Source organism: Homalodisca vitripennis, chromosome 5, assembly GCF_021130785.1.
Source record: "Homalodisca vitripennis isolate AUS2020 chromosome 5, UT_GWSS_2.1, whole genome shotgun sequence".
Classification (NCBI taxonomy): Eukaryota; Metazoa; Arthropoda; class Insecta; order Hemiptera; family Cicadellidae; genus Homalodisca; species Homalodisca vitripennis.
In genome coordinates, this window is record NC_060211.1 from 138,034,638 (window position 1) to 138,048,221 (window position 13,584).

Consider the following 13,584-nt stretch of genomic DNA (forward strand, 5'->3'; position numbering starts at 1 on the left):
CAAAGTTAAGTCTATTATTTAGTCTGAAATGTATTTCATTAATAACACGTGCAAACCAGATACATGCGCAAAACTTAAGTCATTCGAAATTGTTTTAACTACTGAACCTTTTGACTCTGAACACTGAAATACCAACGTCCTTAAATAGACTATATCTACATCCTATTCAAAATTATTAACAAATATAACTCATATGCATCATATCATATTACTTCTTTATACTGGTGTGAAAGAATACAGTTCTTACAGAAATTGTTGAAGGTATTAATTCAAATACTATGAGATCTTGTCATTGTTTGTATTATTGGTACTCATATATAGAGCTGTTTATCTCTCCGACATAATGGTTCAGAAACAATACCATTTCAAATTGAAGTAAAATTATTATGAAAAATATTAAACTACTTCAGAAAATCTCGGTAGCAAAGAACTAAGTTTGCTACACTCAAACAACTCAACAGCTCATGTATAGCAAACATGGCCATAAACATAATAATGTTTATAATAATGAGCAACATATTTATTTATGGGGAAAGATTTAATCGGTTAAAAGTTGTACAATTGTCCAATTTCATATGGTCACAATAAGTAGATTTAGTCATTAATTGTAACACCTTACGGAACTTTTGCTACATGGATGAATTGAAATTTTGATTTATTTGGAGGCAATTATTTCATGAAAGAAAGGCGTTCGGTGCCACATAAATATGGCAATAATTACTGAAAATGGTCCTAAAGAAAAACTAAGGCAGTTTTTTTGCGTTTTTAAGATAAAACATAATTTTGTTGCTCTGCTTCTTAAGACAGCAATAGTATTCTGACACATGCCAAATATTGTAGGTCCTCAAAGAAGAAGAACTGTTCAATGCTGCTTGAGCCAAGTTTGTATGGAGATGAGCCAGATTGTATCAAATTATGCTGTTGTAAGAACTGTTTTGGCTCTATTTACCCCAAGTCATATTGCATCAGCAAGTACTTTATACTCAAAGCCGGAAACCTTTACTTTTTTAAGTACTTGGCATTGTAGAATAATAATTCGATAATAATGTTTAACTGTGACATTTATTGCTCGATCCGTCGGCCTCTTATGTTTGTTAGATAAAATACAATGCAAGAAAATAATCAAGTAAATCTCAGTTTGTGGAATTCCAAGAGGAAATTCAATTTATAAAGAACAAGATACGTGTTTTGTACCATTTTCGCTCCTAATTCTGTTTGTATACTTCAACAGGTGCAACATCACCTACACAAATCTAAGTATATTCTCATATGCCCTCTTTAAAAAGCCAAAAACCTGTAAGGAATGCCCTCTATTTACTGAACGATTAGATGTAAGCTTCTCCCCACTCATATGGCGCAGGTAGCGTTTAAACGCAAAATCAGCCCCCACAGGGCACTCCAGAACTTCGCGCCGACGGTGGTGGCGGTGGGGGTCGGCAGGTACTGGGGGTGAGGGTGAGGGCAGAGGAGGGCGTCGCGACGCCGGGCCGGCAGTAGTTGTGCGTCCGTCGTGATGTGCGTGGCGTCATGGCAGCTTCACTGGTACTGCTCCTTGTCGTCTTCATCGTGCTCGCAGCCAACTCTGAATTTATTGGTGAGCTATGACACATTTTCACTAAATATATTCACATCAGTGTATAAAAGTATTGTCAAGAAAACAAAAATCTAAACATTGATAAATTGTACACAAATAAATAAACTTAAGATACAACTCAATAACATACTTTGAAGTAACTTTTCAGTATTCACAGTTGTTTTGTAAATTGTGATGATACTGAGTAAAGTTAACCAAACACTTTAAAACATGCGGATAGGACTTTCAACCTTTCTTTAATTTTATGTAAAGAAGACACAAATAAAACATTTTATAGACAAATAAAAAAAAAATTTTAATTAAAATGTCATGTGTTGTTAAATAGCGAAAGTGAATTTCATAGGTAGTTAAAAATAATTCCTAAAACAGTTAAATTAACAATCAGATGATATAAATGAATACTGTTAAAAGAAAACTTATATTTTCCTATACAACTTTTCAACATTTTTTTAAATAACTGCAACAAATAGCATGTGTTTTGATTCAAAAAAACTCCTGTACACCCTATACCATCAAACGTTAATGTATGTAAGCACATTCTGAAATAAAACATATATACGAAAATACATTTTTGGTAGCCTATAAAAGCAGGCTCCATCAATGTATATAATGTTAATATTATGTATTCAATATTACAATGACACACAGTTTTACTTAAGTTTCAACATTATTTCACCGGTTTTAAAGTACCTCAAGTAATTTAATTAAAAGTTCCTAAAGCAATGTTAGACCAAACTTCTTAGCGTGGAATATTCAAGAGGTTTCTTACTAAAGCCTATGTGACAGTAATTTTAAATCGTAATTATGATTTAAGTTAGTTATGATTAGTTTTAATTAAGTATATCAAACCATTTACCTGAATATAAAGAAGATATTGTTAGAAAAGTAAAGACAGCTGAAATAGGTCTGTTTATATATAGAATGGTTCAATTATTGTACATAATATGTAAATTTAAAACTTTGGTACTTATAAGAGTTGATAATTTTGAATCATTTATGCTTACTTATTGATAAATATTGAATGTACTGAGCTAAAAAATACGAAACAATCTACCGAATTTAATACAGCAGGTGTCATATTCGCATGAAGTTTATATACAAGCTTCTTTAGTTGTTATTTCAACCTTGTTTGATATTATAAAATCTGTGTGAATTTCGAAACACAGAGCAACCATCTCTATTAAGATTTTTCTACTTTTTTAATACTCCTAATGTTATACGGAAATAAGTAACAAGTATATTTTTACTGCTATTAAGTGTTGTAAACAAAGTTTAAAATGGTAGGACAAAGAGGTGTCTATGGCATTGATACGATCATATTGTGCAGAGACGCTCCTAACTATATTTTAGAAGGAATATCAAGAACGATCCACGGTTTGGTAGTTGTTAATAAGTTTTACAATTACTGTATGATAATTTTACCAATCTCTTGTAAAAACTATGTCTATGTCTAAATATTATGTCCTGCATCTTGGAAGGTGACGATTCTTATATGTATAGTATATTTAGCTGTATGTCTCGGTTGTATGTTGTACTCAGCAAAAGCCTCAATTATATTAGTTTGATACCTTCAATTTAGCTATAATGAGGATTGAAAAAGATTCTATTGCCTAATCGCCTAATCATAAAGTACTAAATATTAATTTTTAATCAACCCTAAACCGGCCGAATTTTGAATTATATTTTCAAAATTTCTAGTGTAAAGAAAAAATTCTATTGATTGATGCACACCATGAATTAGTATTGCAAAAACCTATCAAAACAGCCTGTTTCAGGCATTTTATATATAGTTTCCTAGTGGTTTTACATAATCTGCTGCAGTAGAAAAAGTTAACTGGTCGAATATCTGTAGTACCTGTCAAAACATTATATTACTAAGTGACTAGCACACTAAAATTGTTTTAAATGCATAGGCTTGCAAAGAATTCTATTTGAATACCATTAGCCCGGATAATATAGTATTTTGAGACATTTCAAAAGACCGTTTGTACATCTTATTTTTCCTGCATATGTTTCTACAATGTAAGTTATTACAATTTGATGTTGTGAGATTTTAGATTTTATTAAGTATTCAAAACGAGAGAACTTAATTTATTAAGTAAATAAGTAAATCAAATATTAATTTTATTATCTTATTTGCCACGGTGTACCGCATATAGTAAACTGGGTGGTTGAACGTTTTCAACGCTTCTTTCAAAAGGAAAACTTATCGTATAAATGTGTATTAGTATATTCATGTTTATAATTAAAATCATAATAAATCTAGTTAATTAATTATAGTATAGTGAAAATAAATTATTAAACTAATTTGTATTACATCAAGAGTCCATGTATAATAAAATCTGCGCTATTTTTTTAGATAATATAAAACTTATTAACTACCGAAGATTACCAATACAGATATTCCTTTGGTTGTAAATATTGGAGGCTTAAGTTTAAATTTATGGATTACTACAGTTTAATCTTTTACACAGACCGTATGTTTTCCACTTGTCCTCGTAACTAAATAAGTTTAATAATAGAAATAAATTATTGAATTAACTAACTAAATTCAGTTGAAATGAGCTTTAATGATAAATTAAAACGTGATTCGGTTAAGCGTATGAAGCACTACTGTAACACTGTACGTTTTTTAATTACAGCTATATTTGGTAAAGCAATCTTCTGTAAATGCCATTTACGTCCTTTAGTTAGAATTATTCAACTTTATAAACACGGCTTCAAGTCTGTAGCCATTTTTACATTATTTGTCTATCTTTAAACATAAAACCAATTTAAATTAGTTTTTATTTCCTTTGTAAGTAAATGTACTAAATGTAAAAGTAATGCAGCAGACCAAAAATTACCGTTTGACTAAGTTACTGTCAATTCCGTAAGAATGTAATTGTTGGTTTAGATCCACCTGTCTTATTTCAAACGTTAAAAAACAAATATAGTTTGACATTATCTAAAATATTGCTTAGCCAGTCAACATTACCCAATGACGACTACATGGAATTGAATTTACCCAAATGTCATGTTTGGAAATCAATTTTCTCCCAGTTCACAAGCGCAGATGTGATTAACGCGAATTACCAAACACACAGACTAATAAGTCTCAGTGGTACCCAATGGTGGATTGTGGAATGCACCAGCTGTTCAAATTCCAATTCAATCAATTATTTACCAGTGCAGCAGCTGACTCAACTATGCTGACATAAACACATTGTTTTAACGCTGCTCGAGTAACAGCTCCTTTTGTTACGTAAGATAGTCCTTAAAGTGAGCGTATTTCGTCACTTTATAACAGAGATCTAAAAAAACAGATAGTACATAATTCAAGTTTTTCAGTGCCCTAACTGAAACTTTGTTAATGCTTCAGTAGAAGTATGCAAACACTTACCGAGTTTTTATATGTAAACTTGTCAGCATTATTATGTAGAGTTATTGTGTAGTAAAACGTAAATAAAACATTTTAGTTTTAATTCTGTTTTCCCACATGATAAAACCATTGTCCATCAGGAGCTAAAGTGTTTTAGACGCCTAGTCACCTTACCAAAGTTGGATTTGACTCGTATGTAAAACACGATTGCAATTCGAAAACTTCCTTTTTTAATCCAAATGATGGAAACCACTGTTTAATTTCAGGTACAGTTTTCGATTAATATTGGTATAATATCCATCAAAGTGAACGATGAAGATCTTTTAAATAAGTTTTTGATCTTTTAATAAGGAAAGTGTAAGTGTATACACGAATTGATATAATATACCAAAATTAGAATTTGTATCCATACATTTCCAAAATATTTTCGTAATCAAGATTACAAAAATCTTTATTATTACAAAGATTTATTAAAAGATTTATATACATATACATATATTTGTTCCGTAATATATTATACTAGTATATATATCAGTAATATATATATATACAGTAAATTGATACAAATTTAATGTAAATAAATAGTTGTTTGACAGGTACTTGGTCTTCCGATCATATACTGGTTTAGTTATTTAAACGCATATGTGACACATACGGTCAAATACAAATTATTATATATATATACATATATTGACATCAACTGAGCAGTATTATGCAGAGTCTATACTACTAACAATAAATGCTGTAAATACTTCCCTTATGAAACATATTCACTGATTAGATACTATAAAGTTTGATTTTGAACAAACTATGTTTTCTTTTACAAACTCACCTATGTCTGTTTGACTTTGTGCAACTCTATTCCATGACGTGTAATTAAAACAGAGGAGAGAAGCATGATATATAACCTTTTTGTATAAAATGATTGTTGCATGTTTGTAACTGATGCATCTAGGACTCATTGGTATTTCCTATGAAGGATTTTTGCGAATAAGGTGCAGATATATTATTATTTTTTTAACTTTTTCAACAGTACTAGGGAAATATTACAATATTTACTAAGTAAAAGGGGGAAATCAGACGATATTTTGATAATCTGAGATGAAAACAATGTAGGTTATATATTATATATCGTATAAGTCCTCATAAAGTTATATTTATAGTTATACTAATCGTTAATAATTTCTATTTATTAGATAGATGTAGAAATTTACCTACTGCAATCACCCTCATTACAGAATTTCCGGTAAATATATTTTTGTATTTTGTCAGATCATGATTCTTGAAAACAAAAACGCAATAATCCAAAAATGTATAAACGTTTTTATGTATGTATGTTTTAGCTGATACAATATATAAAGCTACTTTTAAAATATAATAACTGTCATTATTTTCATTTGATTCAGGTTAAACTTCATACAAAGATATTATTTACACATAGCTTGGATAAGTTCGTTTATCAGTTACAATACAAATCTTCAAGGTGACGTTCATTTGCGTTTTTGTGAGAATTTCAACTTCTTTATTTTCTATACTCTTAGAAAGCTTGTAAAGATGTTGACTTGTAGTAGTTCTAGGTAATTGAGTTTGAAAATATTTTAAAATGTTACATCAGTGTTGTTGTAAAGTAAAAATCCAAATTATTAACAGGTCTTCATATATTTCGAAATTTGTTTCATGTGAAATCTACCTTTCTTGAAACTAAGCCAAAATGGATATTATAAAATCGCATTGTAACGTGAAACATTAAGTAGTAGTATGTTTACTACTAAGCTAAGTCGACTTAATGAAATTATTTTGAAGCAGTCTTAAGTCAGCCTATTAGTTTGTGTATAGGACATAAATATGTTTTATAATACTAAAACTAATTAAAACTGGTTATGGGTTCATATTTGCTCAGTTAAATTTCAAAAGAAATGTTTTAAAAAGGAATAATACTATATTTCTATGTTTTCTTTAATTAAGGAGCTTGACATTATATTCGTTATAACTACAAAAATTAATTTATTGAGTAAGAATCTTCATAAAATAAGCTATAAGAAACAAACGTAGTATGCAATATTTCAGTATGTAATTCGCTTAAAGGCTCCTATACTGTAATATGTTTAGGCAATATTGTGCCAAGAGTACACAAAGCATGATCGCGGCTATTGTCAAAGAGGGCGAGTATCTTTGTTTCACTGAGATTTACTGTGCGACAAACATAGCAACATTCGTTCTCTCAGTTTCATTTCGGGATACATTCATTTCAAACACCCATTCCATAAATCTGTTTGGGAGAATATATTATTTGAACAATTGAGAATATTAGATAGTGTGAGTTTTATTTGCCTTTATACCATAAATGATTAAGAGGCAGTTGTTTTATAATAATGTATAGATGAATACAGTCAGAATCCGTACATCTCAGGAAATTACTGCACAAGGTGTTTTATACAGGATTATAAAAATGTAAAACATTGATCACTTGTATAAGGCAGAGAATATCTCATAGAATACTTTTGTATGTAATACTGATAAATTGACCAGATTCGAAGGTTTGGTTCCTGTAACACTTCATTATCAAAATAAGAAAACTGTTAACAAGTGATTAAGTTTGCCTGATCTCATACTAATTATTAACATAAGCCTATAGTGTGATCTCTTTTCTGTTACTTCTTTTATATATTGGAGTAAATTAACTACCATTAACATTATATTTAACACTCATATTTCGAATGAATCATAAGATTTTATAAAATGCCTATAATTTCTATTATAACTTATTATTCACAATTATCCATGTGTACTCATAAATATATATTATTTTAGTAAAACTGTTAAATGAAACTGTTAATAAAGTAATTTGTAAAGGCAAAAAGGAACATTTTCCGTTTGAAGAGTTGTATTTGACTAGCTTAATAAAACTTAAATCCATTGTGTATGATCCGTATAAACCCACTGTCCATTAAACCAATGTAAGAAAAAATAACTAAGAGAACATATAATTTTAATAATTTATTTATTCGTTTCTATGTAATGAAAACATTTATTTTACATTCATAGTCCTTCATGAAACATTGTATTTAGTTAATAATTCTGGAATAGTTTAATTAGACCGGTTACTAAATAATCATTACAGTGTGTTAAAGTATTTTAATAAACTTTGCAAACAAGTTTTTAATTTCAATACTCATTTTATTACAAAAACTACTGTAATATACGATGACTTGACTGGAAAATAAAATATGTGTAATTTAACAAATAAGGTTTAGAAAATATTTTTGTTTACATTTATTTATACCTGAAGACATTATTTGTCGAGTAATATGGTTGGTAATTTGATTAAACTAAGAATAAGTGTACTCATGTAGTCCAGTTACTTTTTAAGGTCGAATGGTAATACCAAATTTTCAAAAAATAGCCAATGGCTAAGAAACTTATCGGATCTATTAATTATCGGACCAACAGTCACTTATTTAGTGCTCTAAATTGTGGAAGTCGGCTAACAAGTTTGCCTCACCTATTCCAAATTATTCTAGACTTCAATACTACTTTAGAAACCCATGTGACCAGGAATATAAAACGCAATATCTTATAACACATGAGAGTGTTATAATTAATACGTAAAAGCTATGAGTCCCTTCCCAAATTATCCAGATAAAGTTTAATTTTTAACTCTTATATAGAATCTATAGGTATATTTTACAAATGCCTTATGCTTACCATAAATATTTACTAATGTGGAAGCCCCTCGGTATATAAAATTACATATTAAAAAACTGTTTTAAATATCATAAACACACGTTAAATATATCTTTGATATAAGATACAATGTTGATTTATGCCTTAAGCATAGAAAAACATCCGCCAGTAATTGAAGCGTTAAGATTAGATTTTATGTACGTACTATCATTTACTTCAGGACGAGTTTCGATAGCGACTTCACCGTCATCAGATAGAAGCTGTTCTCCGAATGCTTCGTCAAGTGAATTCAAATAATAACGTATCACAAAACACAAGCAACTCATGACACGGTCAATAGTTTATCACCGCAAAATGGCACAATACAAATAATTTAAACAAATAGTGACATTCTTGACGACACAAGAGCCACGACCGGTTTTGTACGGCGTCTGCATGGGCCCGCATTTGAAAAACAAATTGTTTAAAAATTAAAGTGTTGATCAAAATTAGCTTTGTCTATTTTTTCATTTTTATATAGCGTAGTTGGCACATGATAACTTTACGCAGAGTACACATAACTGTACTGTAATATTTAATAGGGCGTTTCTTACATAAAATAAAATACATATTTAAAAAAATGAATAATATATTTCATTAGTTTGGAAATTTACGATTATTTTTCAAAACTGTTAAATTGCAGCATAACATTTTTGATTGCTTTTATTATGTATTTCCCTGAAATGTTTATATTTGCAAATTTTATTCAATTAAAATCATGAGAAATTATTATAGGATTTGGGCAACTGCCCATTGATATATGTTACTAAATGTTTAACAACATGTTTCGTTGATTGGGACTTATAAATCAAAAAAAAAACATGAAAAATAACGAAACCAAAGCGCGGTAATAAACTTCCAAATAAATCTTTATGTAAATACGAGTATGGTGAGTCCTATAATATTATATCAAATACACCCTGACCAAAACCATTTATTCAATTAAGTACACTCGGTCTAAGGGGGTACGACACAGTACGTAGTACGACACATCACGTGGGCACAAATAATTTATGCATCGCTATTAAAAAAATTAAAAAAAAACATTCAAAATTTGAAGTCTATTCTAATTTCATGTATGAGATTTCTTGCACATATCTCATGAATGAAATAAGGATGAGATAACTGCAAGGGAAAATTTCAAATTTACAATAAACAGACTTGATAAAAAAGAGAAATTGCACTAGCCTGGTGGGTGATAAGCTTCAAATGGCGCCCAGACGAACTCCATGGATGGACATGCACCACCATTTACCCTCATTCTTGTCTATGTAAGGATGAAATACTATGCATTTTTGAAGTCTATATCTCATATATTTCAAGTCTACAGATGTAGTACTCTCTATTAAGATATTTTCCTTTTGATAAAAATAGCATCGTTTGATCTCACAGTGTGTTTCATTGTGTTTACTTACTTTTATAACATGTTAATATTTCAAATAAGTGTACTCACAGTTTATTTACTCCACAAACTCCTCATTGCCATGATAGTTAACCATGCAATGAATATAAATATATTCGATAACTGTCAGTCAAATCATATATATTCACATGCAACATTATTAGGCTCAGTATTTTCTTTATGAAAATGAAACACTTTCATATCTAAAAAAGTTTTAATTACTTAGGTCCAGTTCGTTGTCGAGATATGAAAATGGTCAGTCAGATAGACAAAAACAGAAATAAAATTTGTTTGCAATCTCTCGAGTTTTTGTGGGTCAGCTCGATAGCCCTCAGCCAATAAGATTTCAATATGTCCAACGTACATTACTAGATGAGTACTAATTATAGATTGCCCCAGCTGTAAAAGGTACACGGTTCCAGGTCTGCACATTGCTGTTGATTGTTTAATTAGAGACTTGAGGTACTGAGCAAGTCGAGCGTAGCTGCTAAGCCAATAAGCTAGAAGCAATAAGCCAATTACGGTCCGTCGCCAAAAAGCTCTCTTGTAGGGAGTCTTGTAATACCCTTCAGTAGTACTAGGACCTTTCATTGTCTTTTCTCGCTTGCAATAATGAAAGTATTGTTTTTAAATGTTAAATTCAACGTATTTAATTAAAAAAGAATGTTCTATGAAACTATATAATTATTCACATATGTTTGTCTTGATAACAGAATTACTGTTTTAGCCATTTTAAAAAAACCTAAATATTTTCTTTCTACCTTTCGTTTGATTTTATATCTAAGTATTAGTGAAGCCTATCTAATGAACACACTATATATATATAGACAGAAAGTGAAAATATATTTATTAAATGAACTCCTATTTTGTAGCTTTGAGGACCTTTTTTGAGTATTGCTATAAAACCTAACGTAATTAACAATAATAATGTGTAGTTTTAATTAGGAAACATATCCTGAGAATGATTTAATTTTTACAATTAGAACTTTGCATGAAAGTTTACTTCTAACTTAGAAAAGAACTAGTGCTATTATGGTGCATGTACAACTATTTACGCTGAGTTTAAATTTGTGGCGGGGGGTGACCATCATTCAGTAGCCTGGAACATGTCTGATTTGTCTCCCGGGAGGATTTTAAACATGTATTTGTATGTATGACTGAAATATATGTTTGAATTTAAATATATGAATGGGAATAAAATTGAGCTTATAAATTCAATATATTTTTGCATGCAATGTTAGTGCAAGTGGAGTCTGTTGCTCAACACCTACCTATTGGCTTGTATTTAGAAGGCCTGCAACAAGAGGGAAATGTTTATAAGGTATAACTGCTTAGAATTAATACTTTAATACATATGTACTTTAAATTAGCCACCTCTTTTCAAATTTATAGTGGGTATCGCTTTTGCGTAAATATTATAATGGTTGGTATATTTTTGATTTTAATCTTATATTATTGATTGTTAAATTATATATATATATATATATATATATATATATATATATATATATATATATATATATATATATATGTGTGTGTGATGTGTGTGTGTGTGTGTGTGTGTGTGTGTGTGTGGCGTGTGTGTGTGTGTGTGTGTGTGTGTTAGAATGTTATGTATATATATATACGAATTGTAAAAAGTTTTTTAAGCAGTTAATTTAAGTAATAATGACATTTACCGGCTTGTTAACAAAATATAAAAAAATTTTTTTTTTTTTGTACAATTTTTTTTTTTATGTCAGTAGTACAGGTAATTAATCTTTCCTTTGTAAAATAAAAATTATCCCCAAGTAGGAGTCATTCTTAACTCAAAATATAATTTGTAAAATATAAATATAGTTTTAATGAAAACATGGGGAAATTTTGTATACTATTAGTTTTCGAAATATTAAAAATGAAATTATTCATTACAACCAAACACAACTATAAAAACCACGTTCATAAGCCTTACATTTAATTTAAACATTGTGGTTAGGAATTTTTCAACATTACACAATATTACACACGGGGTTCGAGTCATACCTGTAATGAATGTTATTTACGTTTCAGTAAGTTTAAGTACTTTCATTTAGTATTTTACTTGCAAGTTGGTGAATGCAACTTTAAACATTCTCTGAAAAGATTTCGTACTTTATAAGTCAATGTACAGTTCAACATTTCAAGCATTACGTTGTAACATCTTTTTTATTTTTTTATGATATTGGTGGAAAATTAAAGAGACTTATTATTGATCAAGGGTAATTTTCTTATTATTGTAGTGATTTGGTCCCTTGTCTTGTATTAAGAAATTAGTTTAATTTTAGTGGTGCGGAAGTCAGATTTGGAGCAGACTTTATTGTGGAATTATAACTAATCCAACCAAGAACTAGCATTAAAATTTGTTTGAAAATATTTTTTAGGTTTTATTCTTAATTTTTTTTAAATAGCTAACGCATACCGTCGTGTCTTGTATAAGTAATTAGTTAACTTTGCGGTGCGGCAGTCAGTTTTGGGAGCAATTTTATTGTGGAATTATAAGTAATCCAACCAAGAACTAGCATTAAAATTAGTTTGATCCTTTTTTTAGTTTTTGTTATTTAATTTTAAAATAGCTAACGATTACAGTCGTAGTACGTTAGTCCATTCCCATTAAGTTTTATAATGACCAAGTGGGATACGCCCTCCGAAGTATTCCTTTCCAAATTTAGAAATGTCCAGCCATGTGGAACTGTAAATTTCATAAAAAAATCATTTACATAACGGAAGGACATTGTTTGCTTTTCTATTGTATACAAATATATCAACTTTATTGCATCAATTGTTCTTAAAAATCATACTTATTATATATTTCATATTTGCCTTGCAAAATGAATTCAAAACTGTTCAACTGCATTGAATACAATCGAATGAATGAACAGACCAGTCACGTTCAAATACATAGCATGCACCAATCAGGTAATTAGTAACTTGGTACATTATAGAAATACAAGTACCGTTGAGGTTAATATCGGTAAATTACAGTTGTTGTATTTAACTTTTTGTTGTATTCATACTTGATTTTAAACGAGTTACATACCTTAATACTATGCATTTTTTTAAACGAATTTTACTTTTATGAGCTGTTGATTAATTTTGCCATTCATGTGAATAAATTTGAACTGATTCTCTGCATAGTTTTAGGGTCTAGGTCACATTTGACATTTCTGTATGATGAATGATAGAGGGCTTCTATTTGGGGTGCACTATTGAGCCCTTCAAATAGGATTACATGTAAACAAAGCGACAAGAACAATGGGGCAGCTGGAGTCAACTGTGCCGCTACAACACACATCTGAATACGACTCAGAGTGGTTTGTTGGTGCAGTGGTCTATTGTTTTTACGATCTATGACAACAATACCTCTGTTGGGATTCCGTTACAAATATTTGAACCAATTTCAGTATTTATACGTCAAATGTTTTCAAACGCGTATTCAGTGACTATACATACGTTGAAACTATATGCTGAATCATTTCTTAAAACCTA

At 29.7% G+C, this 13,584-nt stretch overlaps 1 protein-coding gene across 1 annotated transcript in view; it reads left to right on the top strand.

Moving 5' to 3' along the window:
* Positions 1-1,490: 1,490 nt before the first annotated feature.
* LOC124362928 (opioid-binding protein/cell adhesion molecule homolog) overlaps positions 1,491-13,584 on the top strand; it is a 291,364-nt gene continuing 279,270 nt past the window's right edge. Inside the window, exon 1 of the mRNA XM_046817824.1 lies at positions 1,491-1,594. Within this exon, the coding sequence (XP_046673780.1) occupies positions 1,528-1,594 (67 nt within the window). The 5' untranslated portion in view covers positions 1,491-1,527. The remainder of the gene's footprint in view (positions 1,595-13,584) is intronic.